Here is a 20,379-nt window from a genome sequence, read left to right as displayed (position 1 = left end):
AGTTAATGGATTTCTTTTTCATATGTAAGGGAAAAATCTATAACTATAGATTTTAAAACTCCATATGGTAATTAAATTTGAGAGCCTATAACTGCTTCAAATATAATTTCCAACAGCATATAATAAACACATAACCCAAACCCAAAATGTCCATTATTAGCCAATCTAGTAGAAGATTTCTTATAAAAATTATAGATTCTCTCCATTGATTGTTGCTTGGAGAATTAAAAAACTTCACTCTTCTCTTTATAAGCAGATAGCTGAGTCCTAAGGAAAGCCTTATTATGGAGAACAGCCGGAACTCAAAAGAAATTCGAAGCCCTTCAGTTTGGTGAATTGCAACCAGTCATCAATAACTATTTATTGAATGTCCACAGGGTGCCTAGGCATTGAAGAGGCAAGTGATTTCTTTGCATTATTCAAAGGATTTCTAACGGGAGCCTAAGATTTGCAGAAGTCTTTAAAGATGCAAAGTGGTGGGTGCTTCTCTCATTTAAACTGCTTCTACATGGAATGAATTGAATAGTCTGGGTTTCAGAGCTTTAGAGGTTTCTAACACCCAGAGCCAACTTTTGTAAGCGAAGACCCCATTAAGTGCCAAGCGACAGGCCGGCTGGTGGGCAGAACAAGACCCCACTGGGGGATTCTGGACAGGTCAAGCGCTCCTCGCCCTGGAGCAAGACTGCAGCAATGGCGGCCCTGACCCGCCACCCTATCCCTCCCCTTCCCCCTCCCAACGCTCCCACCCCCAACCCCGGGCTCACACCATCTCCCAGTCGCCGGGCCCCGACTGGTTCTCGCGAGATCCGGGCAACAGCGCTCGGGGCCTTTTCAAATCGGGATCCGTTACCGCTTCCCCGGCCGCCGCCATTGTCGCGCTCGGAGCCCCTCAGCGCAGGCGGCCGACGCGGAGGCAGTGGCGGCGGGATGGCGGACGCCGACAAGCCCGAGGTGCCCGGTGCCGCTGGCGACGACAGCCCGAATCAGCAGCCCGCAGAGCTGCCGGGCGAGCCACGGCGAGAACCGCACCCGCCAGAGACGGAGAGGCAGCCTCCTCAGCACAGCAGCAGCTCCAATGGCGTTAAAATGTATTGTCTTTTCTTTCTGGGGTCGCGACGAGGTGGGGGGCGGGAAGTCGGCCTGTAGGGCCGGAGGCCAGGCTGGGCCTCGGTGGGGAAATAACTGCCCTCGGGCCGTGGGCACCGGGAGGAGCAGGTGCAGCCGGACGCTCCCAGGCCCTACCCGCCCGCCTCGGGCCAGGGGAGCCGTGGTGCGGACCACGAGGCCGGCGCCCCTTCTCCATTTCTAGCCCGAGACCACGGGCCACCCTGTCTTCTCCGACTTTGGTTGGAGAACCTCTGAGCAAAGCTCGGTGGCCGCCACGCTTTGCTGGAAAATGGTCCCCCTTTTAAAGGCCAGTAGTTAGTGTTCATCACTAGGGAGTATCTAAGGATGACATCATCGGACATGTCCTCCTAACAACCGAGAACGTTTTTAAAAGGAATATCTCCCAACTCCCCGGCCTCATTCTGAGGTTTATAAGTTCAGTGTTTTGTTATTGTTTTCTAAGGTATGTTCATTTCTGAACTGATACATACCAAGAGGAAGTTTAATAATGTGCGGTTAGACCGAAACCATTGTGTTAATCCTTGAAGTAGTAAGAGGTACTTTAAAAAAGAAAATGTGCCTTGCTTCCTTCCTCTCCCCGACTCCCAAATGTTTGTCAGCCCTGCAGGCTACTTAAAAACAAACAAACCTCAGTGTGTGATGGTAGGTTCTTAATTTTGGTATAATGGTAAAGTAAATTGTTTTCAATTGAAGAAAATCCACTACCTTTAAGATTCTAGTTGTCATTAGTCCCTATAAAGAATTTAGTTGACTACAAAATAATTTCTAGTTATCATAAAGAAATGTTATGCTCTTCTTCGTTTTTGTTTTATGGGAGGATATGAATTCAGGCATTTATTTGCATATGTCCAGCTCTTTAAATCTGAACTTGAAAGTAGGATGTTATTTAACGAAAAACATTGTTTTCCTTCTCTCAGTTATGCCTCAGAGTGGCAAGCAATGAACATTTGCTCACACTAAAATAGACAACGGAAATGTTTTTTACTTTTGTATAAAAATGTTTGAAACTGTGATAAATTTTGACCATTCTGTGTAACCGTTGATTGCAGACAAGGTGGCTACCCTTGCTTGGTTATGACACTTGCTCTCAACTGAGTTTGAATAGGATAGGCAGTATCTTTAGGCAAAATAGAGGTGCAGTTATAAGAGATTCCACCTCAGTGGAGTTTGTTCCTAGGTGGAAAGTGGCATGCCTCAGTAACTGAGGAACCAAAGTGGGGTGATGCACTTTCTACTCTACCTACCATAATGTGGGCTTTCAGGAATTTGGCATCATAAATGCGAATGAAAATCAGTGAAATGATAAATTTTAAATATGTGCTTTTAAAAACTACCTGCCACCCTTTCCTCCTGAACAAAAAATACAGCCTTGAATTACAGAGAGAAGCCTTACTGTTCTTGAATATGATCAGTTTAATAGTGTCCGTACAGATAAAGCTGGTATCTAAGCCTCCATCATATCTAAAAGTCTCTGATCCCCTTTAAGATCTCATTGTGGTTTAGCCAGACAGAAGAGAGAGGTAGAAAAAGAATTCCTTTAACTTCTTACTGAGGAAAAGAAAAATATAAGGCGAAGAAATTAAGAAATGTTATAAGTAAATACAAATGTAGATTCTTTCCATATTGCTTGTAATTCATCTCTCTCCTATCTTTTCCTAGAAGTTGAGTGAAGAGGCCACTTTACTCTCAGGGATTTCTTATACTGCCTCTTCCATAAGAACATATAATGGTCCAGCATGGATCACTCATTCCAAATTATTAGGGACATTTACCTGTATCAGCCTAACAACCTTTTTTTTACCCTGTGAACCAACTTTAGTAGTTAACAACCCAACATATAAACTTGAGTTGATTTCTGTGTATTTTAATGATAAGAATTTATTGAGATGATAAAAATTACAAAATATTGTCTTAAAATATATGTTGCTTAGAAGCGAACACAGTGCCTCTTGTTATCAATATTGAAATGACTTTCTGAGGTTAATCCATAGTCATTAAGGATGGAGACCACTATGTTACTCATCTTTATATCCCCAAGGCCTTATGCTTATAAAGGCCCAATAAATATTTTTAAGAAGTGTAGATGTGAACTTTTATGATTATGAAACTCATATACATAGGATTAGTTGGTGTGTTCATATCTTGTGACAAGAAATTAAAGATGTTTCTGTAGGTATAGTCTTGTTCTTTATGCCAAAATGGTATACTAGCTCTCAAATGAATCGGAGGGAAAAAATAGCAGTATTGTTATAACTCTTCATTATTCAAGTGTGATTAAGTAACGCCTTGGAGTATATGGAGATTGAGAGTTACATTAGGGTACTTGAATAAAATATTAAGCCATGGAGCAAGGTGAAGTGTTTGAAGTAGAGTAGTAGTTTTTTTTTTTTTTTTTTTAATCATATTAGGAATAAAGAATGGAACTGGGCTTAGTTTTGCATCTCATACACTAGCATTATGCCTTTTATATTAAAACTTTTCTTATTCGATGTTCAGTATTTTTCAGAATTTTATATTATAATTTGGGTAGGCGTAATTTAGTTTTATGAGTAGATAACATTTTTGTGATTTAGAATAGTTACAGTTTTTATGTCAAGTACATTAAGAGGAAGATTTGCCTAAATGAATAGTTTGGAAATTATTACAAGGAATTTTGGATATAGTGCCAATATTTTGACATTATGTAGCATCATTTCTGTAAGAATTTTCACATATATTTTCACTGTCTCTTCCATAGCGTATTTGGACATACAAAGAGTTCAGATATTGAGTAATTATAGCTTAGTTTCTTAATCATACTATACCTGTAGCCACTAAACTGATGTGCCTTCCATAGATAGTCTTAATTTGTATATTACAGATGAACAATTCAGCTGTATCTTTAAGATGCTGCTGATGGGGGAAAACTTGAAGAAATTGCTCTCTCTGTTCATCTGTTGAGCAAATGTTTTAAAGAGAGTATCCTGTATAATACTACTGCTTAAAAAAAAATATTGTATGATTTAATTTATATAAAGTTTAGAAAACAGACGAGTAACAGAAGGCAGGCCTGGAGACAAGGGAAGGGATGGGGAGAGGTGGTAGGGAAAGGTTACAAAGGTGCATGAAGACATTTTTGAGGGCGATGGACTCTCATTTTCTTGAGAGTGGCAATGGTTTTATAGGTGATATTACTGCTTTTTAATGGAATTGTCAGATTGTGCTGACAGCATCCATGTAAGAATAGAGGAATACAGTGAGTGCTTCAGAACTTTGTGCAATTTTCAAAATTGGTTTCATGCAAGAGGAAAATAGGCAGGGGAATTGGTATTTAGCTAGCGACCATACAGATGTCAGTTCACGTGAATAGAGACTTAGTTATTTTAAAACCATTAATTGAATTCAGCCTACTATGTAAATGGGTTCTTCGGAGGATTAAAAAGAGGGGTTCTTGTATCTCCTGTCCCCAGAAGCCAGAGAAGGCCTTTGTGCCTTTCGGCTGCTTACTGCCATTCACAGAAGTACAGCTCTGTTCAGACAGATAGATACTTGCTAGAGTTGGACAGGTAGGATGATCACTACCAGGCTGTGCCATTTATGATAAGGGAAGATGTTTGACAGTGAATGTGTCCCTTTCAAGATCTGAAAAAGTGGCAAAGCAAGTTTGGCTCTAGAGTCTCTTGATTTTATCAGTTTTTCTGGCAAATAAAAGTACCATCTGTATTCAGATGAGTATGGGTTCTCAATTGACTGTTTGCTCATTCAAGAATTAATATTTATTGAGCACATGTTATATGCAGTCACCATACTAGATGCTGCTAATACCAGCCCAGGTAGTTTTTTTTTTAAATAGAGTTTTATACACTATGTTTATGGTAGTGTTGTTACCTGCTCAGAAAAGTAGTGTCTAAAAAGTTCGGTATATCATGGAATAAGCAACTAGCAAATGATGTGTGTGTAGAGTGCTGCCATGTATAGGTAGGTTCCCACAGTTGCTTGGCTTAGAAGATAATTTAGAGCCTGCATTATGAAACCTGGTTGGTTGTTAGAGTAATCTGGGAAGCTTTAAAAGATTTAGATTCCTGGATGTCATTTCCAGAGATTTTAATTAGTATATGTTTGTAAAAATTTGCTTTAAAATCAGAATTTTAATTAAGTAGTATAAAATTCACTAGAGTAATTAATGATTTAAAATAAATCTATTGTTATTCTGTAAAAAAAGGATTTCTTTTGAAAAGTAAATTGCATTTTTAAAATACTCAGCTTTTTATCTATAGGATTTATTTTACTTCAGTGTTATATTCTACAGATGGTTGGTAGATAGCATCATATAGTTGCATTGTGATTACAGTTTTATAAATTAAATATTTTCCAGTTAGGGCCTCATTAAAATGTAGATTTATAAAATTCTGGTTTGCATTACATTTAAGTATTGCTTCTTTCCTCCACCCCTTCCTCCCATTAACTATGTTTTTGAGCAATGGAGGAGAAAAGTTCTGGGAAGAAACTGTTAACCTTTAAGAGATGAACTTTTTCAGGATATCGTTTTGTAAATTTGTTTTTTTAGAGTTCTGTATTAAAGCTGGCAGTTTTACATATTGTAGGAATAAAATCACCAATTTCTCCCTTTTGTTAGGTTCTAATAACATTTATTAAGCATTATCTTGGGAAAAACTGGATTATTGTTTGGATGCTGCAACTATTTAATATGGAAAAAAAGGATTGTGAAATGAGAAATTTTGTTAATATCCCCACATGCTTGCTTTGAAACAGCATTGGGTAATTTCAAAGCCAGCAGTATGACTCTACAGTTGCTTTGCAAAATCTAACTTAGTGGAAAGTTTTGTGAAGTGATAAATATTTAATATATACTCATTATAAGAAGCATGACTGAGGTTTTCTTTTTGTTGTTTTTAATTCATAGGGAGAATGATGAATCAGTGAAAGAAGAGAAATCAGAATTTAAAGAAAAATCTACAGGAAATAAGAAGGCCAATAGATTTCATCCTTATTCAAAAGACAAGAATTCTGGCACTGGAGAAAAGAAAGGTCCAAATCGTAACAGAGTTTTCATTAGCAACATTCCATATGACATGAAATGGCAAGCTATTAAAGATCTAATGAGAGAAAAAGGTAACCATCTCTGATAAACCCACTGTTCGCTAATCATGTAGAAAGGGAGAAAGAACTAAGCAAAATTTTTTTTATTCCTCTGAGCCACACAGACTCAAAAAAATTGATTTTTGTTTATTTCTTGACACATGCATTAATCTTTTCCTCTTCTTTCACTTGACACAATTTCATTACAAGGTAGTATGGATAAATGAAGTATTTTTGTTTTTTTGTTTTTTTTTTGTTATTTCAGTGGGATAGTAGCGAGCCAGCATATGCATGCCACCAAGAATTTTGTTAAAGTGATTGCTTTGTCTAGTTGAAGTTTTTATAGATTTTTAAAGGACTGTTGTATTAGTTAAGCAATACATTTAGCTGTTAAAGTATGAATAATAAGGTCTGATTATTTTTTTTCCAAAAGCTGTTTTGTTATTATCTTGGCGGAGCCTGGAATCTGGCTGTGGAATTCATTTTGTTTGCATTGTCATGAATGCCATGATGCTGTCTCTGCAGTTCTATATTAAAATTGCGTTACTGCTGTTGCAGTTTTGTTTTCAGAATAACCTGAAAACCTTTATTTTATATACATGGTTGGTTTTGGGGAAAACTAATTTTCATAATTGATCTTGTAAAAGTTAGTTTTGTTATCTCTTGAAAAATTGAGTTTCAACAGTCCTGCAAACTATGTACTTGGCTTTGAGGCTGATCTCTTCTAATAAATTAAAAAAAAATTGCATTGGTGTATCTGTTGTAAGGTGACAACTATTTGATTGGTTTTATTCATTGACTTTATTTAGAAAGTGTGTGGCTTGCTGTGAAGCATGACTTGTAAATTTAGTTTACTGATGGCAAACATGATTGAAGACATTCAGGTAGGAAGTCACCTTAAAACAGCTGTTGTGTGTAGGCGACTAAAGTTATTTGAAAAGTGCTAATGTTGATGTTTTTAATATGATAGGCTAAGGGATCATTTGTATGTATATGTACATTTGTTCACCAACTATATCATGCTGGCCAAAATATGATCTGTAGTATGAATTAGGTTAATATGGTTGTTAGCTTTTCTAGAGAATGTGGATGATGTACATTTCTGAAAATCAGTTAAATTTACATAGCCATTGACAGGAGGTATGTTGGTCTGGTTTTGATTGTTGGTGAATAATAGGTGCTTTTCTGTAGAGTTGTGCACAGGTGTGCAGTAAAGCAAGATATTGGTGTTTAAATGTATTGTTTCTTGGTATCTTCCTTTTGTATGTCTTATGTAGTTGGTGAGGTTACATACGTGGAGCTCTTTAAGGATGCGGAAGGAAAATCAAGGGTAAGTGCTGTGGGCAGTAATCTGCTCGAGGTTTAAAAGTTCCTCAGCAGTTTACTTTTTGTATAATACTTGTACCAGTTTTTGGAAACTTAAGTTTCATTTTGTTTTACTTTATTATGCAAGATTTGAGGCTTTATACTAGCAAGTCTGACACTTATACAAATCAAGCTAGCTGCCTGGAAGGGTTGGGTTTTGTAAATACTCATAAAGGGCATTCACTTTTCTAATGCTGTAAGGTAATGCTGCTTTTTAGCCAATAGATTTTAATGTAGGATTTTTTTTTTTGTTGTGTTTTGATGTCTTCAAGGATATTTAAAAGTCATCGAATTGATAATATTCCCTAAGAGTTTTTTGAGAGGCCTATAAGCTTAAAGTTGTTAATTCAGAATGTATGTTTGAAATTTATACTGAAAAACTTTTTCTGGTAGCCTATGGGACTACGTAAGAAGCAGTGTTCTGACCAATTGGTATGAATGACATTGATGAATAAATTGATATAGAAGGAGTTGGGTGACAGTCAATTTTGATTTTTAGCAACAAGAAAATATACTGAAGAGTACAGTGGAAAGCTCTTAACAATGTTTAATTATATTAGTGAAAACCAGTTGACTATATGAAAAATAAGAACTTTGTCATTACCTTTAGTGGTGCTTTGAAGAGTAATAATGACAAAGAATCATTTAAAAAAGGAGAGTACAAATTTGTTTCTTTAGAATAGGATACTTTTCACATACTTAGAACTGGCTGTTAAATTATGTGCAGCCAGTTTTCTCTAAGAACTTTGTTAAAAGTGAGATTAATAATTCCTATTTTGATTTTAATAAAAATATACATTAAAAACTATTTGTGCACAGTACATCTTTTGAAAAGATATGTGACTTTGTAAGACTAGGTATATTGGAGCCGTCAGTTATTTCTTTCAATTACTTTTGATTGAATTTATGCAATGAAATTCATTAGTTTTAAGTTAATGAAGAGTAAAAGTAAAAGTGTGCTTCAAGCATGTTAGGCTAGATCCAACTGTCTTAAATATATTTAAAAATTTACAGAAAATTTGTGGTCACTTGACTGTTCTTGAGGTGTAAGACAAAAAAGATTGACTTATTGATTGCTTTAAACTTAAATGTTAGATTCTACCATAAACTTCATCTACTGATCTGAAACCTTTTTTCTTTTGCATATATTGACAAATCTACCTGGATATAGGGTTGTGGGTAAGAAGTTTTTTTAAAATCTCTTAAGTCAAATTTAAACTTCAGATTGGAAAAAAAAAACCTTAGTACATAAAAATGTCCTATAAATTTTTTTCCCCAATAAGGGTGGTTGAATTCAAAGATGAAGAATTTGTAAAGAAAGCATTAGAAACTATGAACAAATATGATCTTAGTGGAAGACCTCTGAATATTAAAGAGGTAAGATTGCTTATACTGAATAATTTAAATGTTTTAATATAAAGACTTATTTTCTTTGGATTTTCATCTTTGGTAATGTATTTGTCTACAACAGTTTTTAAAGCTTAGATGCTAATTAAAGCATTATATTTTGATGATAGTTTTGCTTGTACAGGAAAATCTATGTGCCCATAAACAGTTATTCTATGTATTTGATTTGTTCCAAGTTATTATAAGCAGAGGTATATGATTTAAAAAAATTTCAGGACCCAGAAAATTTAAAGATGACATATTTTAGGTACTGACCTTATTAGTATATACATTTTCAATTGTTAGATTGTGTTGTTTAAATATAGAAATATAGTAGGTATTCTTGTAGTTGATAATAAAAGTTTGCTTAATAATGCAAATACTTATGAATTTGAATAGAATTGATATTCGCTTTTAATAAAATTAACCTGAAACTGTGCCAGATTAGAATTTAAGAAAAGTTACAGGTCTTTTAGCAAAATTTATAACTGAAACTTGGAAACCCCTAAAATGGAGATAGATATTCCCTTTGTATGGAATAGTTGCAATATAAATATGTTGTTAAAAGAATAATCAGAAGATACTTAAAAACTATTTACAATTAGGTACAGTTGACCTTGGACATGATTAGCTTGAATAGTTGTCATTTTCATTTAGTTGTCATTTAGCTTGATATTGTTAATCGCAATAGTTTGCTCACAGATCAGTTATGTGTATATCCTTCCTAAAGTCTCTTTTAAAAAAGAATAGAGAGATTTAACTTTGGGACTCTGAAGAGTCTCCATAAGGGCGGATGTTAATCATTGGTAATAGTACAGTACTGTCCCTTACAATGCAATTTAGTATAGGAATGATTTGGTCCCAGCTCTGTCACTTTCTAGCTCTAAGTAGGCATGTTACTTATTCTCTAAACCTTAGTAATTAAAATAGTTCTGCAGATACTTACCTAATAGGTTGTTTATGAGGATTAAATGAGATATATGGTAAAGAATTCAGGCTGTGGCATAAAGGAATCTGTGTGACTCAGTGAATTACTTAACCTCTCTATTTCTTTGTTTTCTTATCAGTAGAATGGGAATAATACTAGAACCTGATAGTGTCATAAGGACTCAAAGAGTTAAGATATATAACATTTAATAAATGTTAGCTATTTCTTATAATTGTGGTATTATGTAAAGCACTTAGCATAGTGCTCAAAATAGTTAACTACGTAATAACTGTTAGCAGTAATAATTATGATTGTTATTATTCCTGCCCAAGGTGGGAATGTTACTGGTCTTTGTTCTCCTTTTCCTGAGTATGAGATAATATTGCAGTAGTTTCCCCTTATCCGCAGGAGGTACATTTCAAGACCCTCCAGTGGATTCCTGAAACCTTGGATAGTATAGAACTTATATATACTATGTTTTTTCCTATACATACATACCTTTTCACTTAAAGGAAGCACTGTAAGACTTCTCGACTTCTCTTTGGCATATTCTTTGGGGCCATTGTTAAGTAAAATAAGGGTTACTTGAACACAAACATTATGATAACCATGATAGTCCATCTGATAACTGAGGTAGCTAAGTGACTAATGGATGGGCCACCTATGCAGTGTGGATATACTGGACAAAGGGATGATTCACATCCTAGGGACTGTGTGAGACAGCACGAGATTTCATTACACTACTCAGAACAGCATGCAGTTTTAAACTTATGAATTGTTTATTTCTGGAATTTTCCATTTAATATTTTCAGACCTTAGTTGACCTTGGGTAACTGAAGCCAAGGAAAGCAAAACCATGGATAAGCAGGGACTACTTACTATAGCTTAAAATGAAAGGCTATGCTGACAACAAATACAAGTATCTCAAATCCCTTTATTCAAGTCAGCTTCTGAATTCCTCTAATCCTATTTGAGTGGTGGTTCTTTTTTTGGTTGTTTTTTGTTGTTTTTTTTTTTTTGACTGAGAAGCAGAGAATTGATAGAGAAAGTTTAGACTTTTATTGGCCTGTGACAGCCATTTATTTAGTGGTTTTTATGTGGAAGCCGGTACTAGTGTTCAGAAATGTGTTGATATCCTAAATAATTTCCCATAAGAGTGGCATTTGTAGAATAACCACCCTTATGGGAAATTATTATTTTGAGGATTATGATTTGTTGTTTTATGATGTTTCTTATTCTTTGAGAGACAAGTATTATAGATTCTCAGTGTTTTTATGTTTAATCGGAAAAAGTTCATTGGATACTAAAGGCCAGGTCCATATCATTTATGTTTTTTTAAGTTTAAGCACATTGTTGATCCTCAGTAATATTTCAGAGACCCAAAAATAGAGTCATGTGATCCAAGCAGATATAGGATGCTTCCATTTTTAAGTTTTTTTAAAAGAAAAAATGGTTGTGTTTTGCCTTGCTAAATGATGAGCTGTTTTTTCAATTAACTTTTTTGGATTAATATCCCTAAAGGTCTCTTTCCTAGGAATATCTGATTTATAAATGGATGACTGGGGTCAGTACTGAGAACTAGGAAAAGTTGATTTCCAATGTTCCTTTACAAATATTAGAATTGCACTTTTTCATTTAATTAAATGAGAGTTAGTAGCAGTTATAAACTTATTATAGGCTCTCTGATAGCAATACCAGGCAGTGACTGGCAGGCTGACATCCAAGGGGAAAAGAATAAAAACTGTTAATACAGTAGGTAATTTGTGTTATATTCATTGTATTTTATATATGTGTTATGTATTATATATGTTTATATATATGTCATATATAGAGTAGACAAATCAAAGCATAGTAATATGCTTTATTAATGTTAAGATAAGAACAAACAACCTATTTTAATAGTTCACGAAACCTGTTCTGCTGTGTCCTTTTCCTTCCTGCATAAGATATCCCTATCCTAAATTTTGTATTTGTGCAAGTTTTTGAAACCTTAGGTCTGAAGGTTTTATTATTTATTAACTTAAAAGTTTTATAGCATTCTTCTAAAGATTTATTTTTTTACTTGTGTATTTCTTTTTATTCATGATGAAGAAATATATTGGAAGCCAGAATACTTTTATTCTTGCATTCACTTTCTCACTTTCTAGTCTCCTAGCCTTCTTAGAGAATTTATTGAAGTCACCAAACTTTCCTTTTATTAGTATTTCCAGGCAGGCCAACAGAGTAGAGTTGATGATTACATAGATCATAATCATTTAGTATTGTAGGTGATAGTCTGTTAATGTGTTTATGTGATTTTTTTATTTTTTGCATTCTGCCTAGTGAGATGAGTGAGAAGTACGTTTAAACTTACCTTTTTTGTTTTGTTTAAAAATAGAATATTTCTCTTATAAAGTTAATGAACTAAAAATAAAAGCAGTGTTTAGTATCATTCTTCATTTGGACACAGCTTTTCTTTGTCCCCTTCCCTGCCCCTATTTTAGATCATAATCATGTTGAGGAAGGAAAGTTGGAAGGTGGATAATTGTATTTTGTTCAGGAATGAAATTTATACATTATCATAGTTCCTCTCTACCCCAGTATTCCTGGGTTTTATAGCAATCTGTTCTGTGGTTGAAAAGCTTTTAATTAGTCTCAATTTGGCATTGCTTTGGTCATCCAGTGGTGACAATTCACCATTACTGCATTTTGGAAAGAAAAGAGTTACAGTAAGTATTTTGTTCCTCTTCGAGTTATACGTATTTATGTGTGTGTGCCATATACTTGTACAGTAGTACAAGGGCAAAATTAAACTAATTTCAAGTTCTTAAGTGACTTTAGTGATTGGAAAGAGGTATTTAATTGACATCCCTGGAGACTGTAATCTTTTGTCTGTCCACAGGTTTTTATGGGACTGAATTCTCTGGATGAGAAAAAAGCTTACTCTTCAAGAGGGCCAATAATTTGAGTGAGATGGGATAGCTACTATAGAATTTGAAGTTGTTGTTTTAATTATATAGTCTTACTGATGTACCTAGTGGCATTTAATGTTCAATGTGTGTTATAGGATCCTGATGGAGAAAATGCTCGTAGGGCATTACAACGAACAGGAGGATCATTTCCAGGAGGACATGTACCCGATTTGGGATCGGGGTTGATGAATTTACCACCTTCCATTCTCAATAATCCAAACATTCCTCCTGAGGTTATCAGTAATTTGCAGGCTGGTAGACTTGGTTCCACAATTTTTGTTGCTAATGTAAGTTTAAGCTTTAGTTTAAAGTTTTGTTATTCAGATATTCAGTTCTATTATGAGATTATTTAATTAGATGAATGGGTTATAGGTTTATAGAACATTTTGCTTATTTTTAATTAAAGTAAGCCAAACAAATTATAAATTTAAACCCAATTTAAGTCTCTCTATGTAAGATTAGAGTGTAAATAAATATTTAGACTTTTTTAAAAAAAAGAACTGTGGAATTTATAAACATTAGCAGTTCTTGAAATTATTTACTTTATGTGATTTTTGTTTATATTGGTGAGTTTCTTTAGCTTTGATATTTGATATTTGTGAATGTGCATGTTGCAGTTGGTTTGTCATTTGTTCTAAGCTTTTGAAAGTCGGTGATAACAATTTTCAAAATCTGAATTTCAGTAAAAATAGATATACAAGTTTCAAATGTACAAAACAAGATAGAATAGTTGAGAGACTGTTTTGGGAATTTAAAAAAATTAAGGGTAAGGAACAACATAGGTGTAGCTTAACCGATTTTAAACAACTTAAGATGTTTTTATTTGAACATTATTGATATACTGTTTAACAAGAATTATAGCTGTTCATAGTTTTGAGAGTTTAGAAAAGATTTCTTTGTATTTATAAATGGGGAGAAGGGTTTATTAGGTGTGTAACTTCATATAATTTTATGTTAAGCTTGACTTCAAAGTTGGTTGGAAGAAGCTAAAGGAAGTGTTCAGCATAGCTGGAACTGTAAAGCGGGCAGATATTAAAGAAGACAAAGATGGCAAGAGCAGAGGAATGGGCACAGTCACTTTTGAACAAGCAATTGAAGCAGTTCAAGCAATTTGTATCCTGATTGATACTTTAGCATTATTGAATAAGATTGAAGAAGCTTGATACCATTTTGTGGGAGTCCTGCAATTTAAGGATGCCTGGCTTAGAAGTGTGTATTAGACTTTAGTCTCCAGCACTTAAAACCTTTTCTATGTCCAAGAACTAAAGTCACTCTTAAAACTTGAATTAGCTGTATTGTATAGGCCTAGTATGAACTTTTTTCCTACTTTCTCTTCCTACATGCTCTTGAAAGTTATGTAATCCATTATAAATTAATACAGTTGCTTTAAATGAAGCCTTATTAATTCTTTTTCAGTGGTTGAATTAAAAGGTTACATTTTATTTATAAAATCGAACTATAAAGCAAAGAATTAGATTTTTATTTGAGTATATGTAAGAGACTAATACAAATAAGTAAAATTATTATTAAAGATTTTGATTAAAATATTAAAGATAGTCTGACTAAGATTATTAAAAATGTGTTTGCGTTTAAGTATAATTTTATAGTTATCTTAACTGGCTTTCCTTGACTGAACCAACAGCTATGTTCAATGGGCAATTTTTGTTTGATAGACCTATGCATGTGAAAATGGTGAGTTCTTATATATCACTTCACTCCTCCAAACTTTTCAAATATTTTATCTGCTCTCCTCTACATTATAGATCTTTTTAGTTTTATATTAACATAATAAACTTTTTTGCAATTAGGATGACAAGTCTGTCCCTCATGAAGACTACCGTTCACATGACAGTAAAACACCACAATTACCACGTAAGTGTAATTAAAAGCTGTTATTAGAAACAATACAGACTGTTGTTTTTCAGTTTTATTATGTGTTAAGCAAAACTCTTTGTTTTTGTGCCTATCTCCTAAGTTGCCCACAGTTTGGGGTTAGTTTGGAGTTATGGAAATAGTTTGGCATGATTGATTAGGAGGACTGAGAAAATAAATATGTGCTATTTTTTTTCTCATTTGGTAGTTTTTCCTCATTATAAAAACAATATATACTTAAAAATTTAAGTTTATGTACTTGTGGGGGAAACAAGTCTTTGTAATTTTACCACTTACAAGTAACCTCCATAACATTTTTTGTATTTTCCTTCAGTCTTTTATGTATATTTTTTACACAGTTGAGAACCACTGTATAATAATTTTGTATCCTTTTGTTTATCATTAGAGTATAAGTATTATTTCATGTTGAAAATTCTTTCCAAATATTTTTATTGGATATATAATAGTTTATCATATAGATGCTCCATAACTATTTCAACAGAGTAATTCATGTCTTTTTGTATAACATCTTTGGTATGTTTTGGTTATTTCCTTAAGATAAATATCCTAAATTAGATATACAGGTTCTAAAGGTACGCTCATTGATCAATATTATCAATCATTTTTCAAAGGATATAAAACAACAGCGTAATGTACTTAACATCTGTGTCTCAGTGCCCTCCCGCATGTACAAAATGAGGATGATAATAGTACCTACTTCATAGGGTTAGCCTGAGTATTGCCTGAGTTAATATATAGACAGCACTTAGTACAGTTCTGGCATAATGTAAGCACTCAATAAATACTAGCTCTTGATCATACTATTTTACCGTACCTTCTCTGGTTATTATTATTAAGTTTTTAAATAAAATGTTTTAAATATATAGACAAACATAAAATTACTCCTGTAGCAATAAGGCCATATTTGTTTTAAATGATTTTTCTTTAAAATAAAATTTTACAGATAAAAGTTGAGATTCCTCCTCTCCCCTGCCCACCTCCCATCAGATACCTTACCCTGATGAAACAACTTAAGAATATAGTGTTTATCTTTTAGGTTTTACTGGTTTGACTGTACATCTATGAATTTTACTATTTTTGTTCACTTTTAGATTTATTGGCATAAAATAGTCTCTTTTAAATTTTTTTCACATCTATAGTTCTGTCTTTTAAGTTTCGAAGGTTTGCAGTTTCTCTTTTTCTTAGTTTTGCTTAGAAAGATCTTTCAGTTTTATTAGTGCTTTCAAAGAAGTGAATTTTGCTTTCTGTATCTAAATTTCTGCTCTTTGCATCATTATTTCCTATTTCTTTGGGTTTTGTCTTTTATTTTTTCTTAACTCCTTAAGTTAAATATTTATTTCACTAATTTGCAGCCTCTGGTTTTTTTAAAAATTATTATTTTTTTTTTTTTTATTTTATTTTTTTATTTTTATATTTTCCTCTGTCAACCTCCCCTCTCCCCCCACCCTCTTACCCTTTGGTAACCACTAGTCCATTGTCCATGTCCATGGTCTCTGTTTGTTTATCCTGTTCATTTGTTGCTTTTAGGTTTTTATCCCACATATAAGTGATATCATGTGATTTTCAACTTTTTCTGTTTTCTAATGTAAGTAGCTACAACTATGAATTTAGCCACTGTATGCAGGTTTTGTTATGGAGTATTTTTATTGCGATTTAACTTTTTTGTTACATCACATTATGATTTCTTCTTAAGCCATGTATTTTTGAATTTCCAAATGTATGGATTTTTCTTTTTCTTATTAATTTCTAACTTAACAGTGTGACCAGAGAAGATGGTCTTTAAGATTGTGATTCTTTGAAATTAACTTGGATTTTGCATAATAGTCTTAATATGAGGCATATTTTTATAAATATTCCAGGTGTGCTTAGTGAATGCAGCGTTATGTATATGTCCAGTAAGTCAAGTTTTTAAATCATTTGATCTATCTCTCCTAATAATTTTGTCTGTGCTCTCAATTACTGAGAGATGCGTGTGAAATCTCACACTAGAATGGTGGATTTGTCTATTTTTTCTTGTTTTTACTTTAAATATTTTAAAGCTAACTTAGTAAGTGCATCCATGTTTAGAAAAGATATGTTTTCCTAATGAATCAAAATTTTTTTATCATTATAGAGTGATTTTTCTCTTTAGTAACTACTTTTAAGTCTTTTGTCTAATATTAACGTAGATACAACAGCTTTGTTTATTCACATTTTTTATTTATTTGGATTACTTCCTGTTATTTTGTGTTTTATTTTTCTCTTCTTATACATAAATATTTTTCTCCTATCTTTCTCTTTTAGTGGTTATCCTGGATATTTTAATATGTCTGTATAAATCTGAAGTCAATATAATTATTCTTTTACTCAATAGTATAGTGACCTTTGAATATTTTAATTTTAATCACTTCCTACTGATTTATGTACTATTGTTGCTCAGTGTTTTAGTTCTGTATTGCTTTTTTCAATCCCATGAATCAAGCATTATTATTATTTACCACTTTTTGTCTTATTATTTCTCTGCTTTCATAGACCCTGGCACTATTTTTTTCCCCTGAAGCCTATATTATAAAAGCTTTCTCATTGAGGATCTGTTGTTAGTAAATTCTCTCAGTTTCGGTTTTTTATAAATACCTTTAAAGATAGTTTCACTGGTTATATAGTTTAAGGTTGGTAGTTATTTTCTCTCAGTGATTTGAAAATATTCCACAGTCTTCTGGCTTCCATTGTTGCTATTAAGTCAACTATCAGTTGAATTGTCCTTTCTTTATAGATTAGCTGTGGTCTTCATGTAGCTGTTTTTAAGATATTTGTCTTTGGTATGCAATTTTACCACAGTGTGGGTGTGGATTAATATTTATTGGGCTTTCATGAACTGATAATTCATTAAAAAAATAAACTGGAAAATTCTTATCACATGTGTCTTTGAATATTGCCCCTTCTCCCATTATAGGGCTGTTTTTTCCCGCTTCCCTTCTTCCATTATAGGGCTGTTTTTTCCCGCTTCCACCAAGTTTACCTTGTCACTCAGGGTGTCATCTTTCAAGATCCTGGCTTTATGCAGGGGCTCCCAATTTACTTTTCCACTATTAAAACTCATTTATTTAGATAAAAAATAAATCCTCTATTACATTTATACTTTTTATGTTCTTTTATGTTCTTTTTGAGATTTACATTTGTATACACTTCTCAATTGAGGTATGATATGAACTCATAGACTTTGACAGAATCTGTTTAGTTATGTTAATCATAATTAACCTCCTGTTTTTCCTTTCTCCCTCCCTCCCTTCACTCAAATTATTATGACTTGGCAAATGGGAGCCCCCTCATTTTATATGCCTTTGGTATTCTCACTTTTTGGTAAAAACAGGATTTCCTGGATCCATGAAGATTTTCTTGTTCTAAGACATGGGATTGACCTACTTTCAAGGAGTCCTAGTTTCTTTTAGTGAACAGTGATAACAGATGACAGTATGAGTGCTAAGTATAGACATGAGATTGTTGATGGTCAAATATGCTATTGCTTTCATTTGGACCATTTTGAGGTACTGAGCTGAAAAAAGATACTTTACCAGGTCAGATTGATTTTTCCAATTTAACACAACATACTTCTGTACTCTACTTTAAAAAATATACATATATATGGTATAAGATTTTCTCAACCCCTAATTGCTACAGTGACTAGCAAGAACTTTAAAAGTAGAATAAAAGAGTTCCTACTCAAATATTAATTAATTCTGTCTTTAATGTCATCTGATTATCTTCTTAAAGTCTATTTTCAATGAATTTAGTTTATTTTAAGGGAAGTAGTAAAAAGAATGCTGAATTTAGAAATAGAAAACTTTAATTCTACTCTTAATTAACATAGCTAAATGGCATCCTACAAGTAACTTAAGGTCTCAGAAATTTCCTCAACTATGGATAGATAATAGATGTGAAAACACTTAAAGTACCACTGACATGTAAATAAATGCTTATATTGATTAAATTAGGTAATGTGACATTTGCTTTATTCAATATTATGTTTTCATGGTAGTTGACTTTTTTGTTTAATTTGAACCATTTAAAAGTAATTCCTAGATTTTAAGTGGTTTTACAAATTCGAGCAAGATTCCCATTTTCAAATATGTATGCCACTTATAAGGTGATGTAATATTAAAAATCCTCTTGGTATTTCATTATTCCTTTTCAGTATGTCTTTAATTGGGATATAAAATGGACCTGCTTCATAAAACACTTATTAATTGTAAATGGTTTCAGTGTGCTGCCTTCCACTAAAAACAAGAACCAGTGTTCTTATTTATAAATTTGCAACATTTTAGAGATACTACTACTGGCATGTAGCTTTTTAAAAAAAATTTAGTGCCAGTTAATCATATATGGGCTGGTAATATTATTCTTAATTGTGTTTCAGGTGGTCTTGGGGGCATTGGAATGGGACTTGGTCCAGGAGGACAGCCTATTAGTGCCAGCCAGTTGAACATAGGTGGTGTAATGGGAAATTTAGGTCCAACTGGTGAGTATTCCAACTTTCTAATTTCTTTTTCAATGATATGTTTGCTAGATCATAAAGCTCATATTTTCTCGTTTATAATAATGTTTAAAGGACTGTATTTTATAGTTGGATATTTAGGATGTCACGTTAGTCTGAAAAAGGAATGAAATATTAAGAGAGCAGAGAACATGAAAGAGGGTGGGCAAATGGCAGGAGGGTTTCTCTGAGACCAGCTGTGTTGTAGCTAGCCTTTTAGCACTGTGGATTTTGAAATGGCTTTAAGGCAGAGGAGAATGTTCAACATAGTAACTTGTTTATTATGAATGTACATTATTTGTGGAATGACTGAAAGTGTACCATATCATAAACAATTTAAATTTGTATATTTGGCTGGGAAGGTAGCTTTTCAGATAGCTGTTTGGCTCTTTACGTGGACTAACTTAGTTTATTTTTGAAGACTGGTTTTTAAACTTTTTTATTTCAATACTCTTTTTTACTTTTATAATTTGTTGAGGATTCCAAAGTACTCTTGTTTATGTTCTTAAATTTATCAATATTTATTAGATTAGAAATTAAAACATTTACATATTTAAAATAATAAACTCATTATGTGTTAACATAAATACAATTTTAAGAAAATATACTGTTTTCTAACACAAAAGAACTAGTGAGAAAAGTGGCATTCTTCAACCTTTTTGTACATCTCTTTAATGTCTAGCTTAATGCAAGACAGCCATGGCATTACATCTCCTCCTGCATTCAGTTTGTTACATTATCAGACATCATGTAGTTTCTGGAAAATTCTACATTATACTCATGAGAGAAAGAGTAAAACAGTTAAATAACATCTTAGTATTATTTGATGAATTAAATAGTTTTGACCTACTGGACCCTCAAAGATCCCCAGACCATACTTTGAAACCGTTATTTTAATTGATGGACTAATAAATGGGATTACATTTCTATTTTTTTGAGATGCTACAGCTACATTTTAAATTATGAGAGTAGTTATGGTAATCATTCTGATCCAAACAGATGGAGATTTTCTTCCTTTCTCTTAGACCCTCTACCCTCCTAAACACATACTATTTTTATTCTTTAATTTTTTACTGCTCCCTTAGCTACCATTTCAGAGGAGTGCTTACTTTCTGACCTGATCTCTAAATCTGCTATAG

The 20,379-nt window shown here is 33.2% G+C and overlaps 1 protein-coding gene across 2 annotated transcripts in view; it reads left to right on the top strand.

Annotated features, from left to right (window-relative positions):
- Window positions 1–811: 811 nt before the first annotated feature.
- MYEF2 (myelin expression factor 2) overlaps window positions 812–20,379 on the top strand; it is a 31,060-nt gene continuing 11,492 nt past the window's right edge. For both annotated transcript variants that reach the window (XM_011355066.2, XM_011355068.2), the window contains exons 1-10: window positions 812–1,088; window positions 6,032–6,240; window positions 7,485–7,537; window positions 8,744–8,751; window positions 8,856–8,949; window positions 12,933–13,124; window positions 13,797–13,950; window positions 14,480–14,529; window positions 14,646–14,709; window positions 19,124–19,225. In XM_011355066.2, coding sequence (XP_011353368.1) covers window positions 928–1,088; window positions 6,032–6,240; window positions 7,485–7,537; window positions 8,744–8,751; window positions 8,856–8,949; window positions 12,933–13,124; window positions 13,797–13,950; window positions 14,480–14,529; window positions 14,646–14,709; window positions 19,124–19,225 — 1,087 coding nt within the window. In that variant the 5' untranslated portion in view covers window positions 812–927. The remainder of the gene's footprint in view (window positions 1,089–6,031; window positions 6,241–7,484; window positions 7,538–8,743; window positions 8,752–8,855; window positions 8,950–12,932; window positions 13,125–13,796; window positions 13,951–14,479; window positions 14,530–14,645; window positions 14,710–19,123; window positions 19,226–20,379) is intronic.

This window comes from Pteropus vampyrus, unplaced genomic scaffold (genome assembly GCF_000151845.1).
Source record: "Pteropus vampyrus isolate Shadow unplaced genomic scaffold, Pvam_2.0 Scaffold19, whole genome shotgun sequence".
In the NCBI taxonomy this organism is placed as follows: Eukaryota; Metazoa; Chordata; class Mammalia; order Chiroptera; family Pteropodidae; genus Pteropus; species Pteropus vampyrus.
Note: the sequence above shows the minus strand (reverse complement) of the source record. Positions and strands in the feature narration are given on the sequence as shown.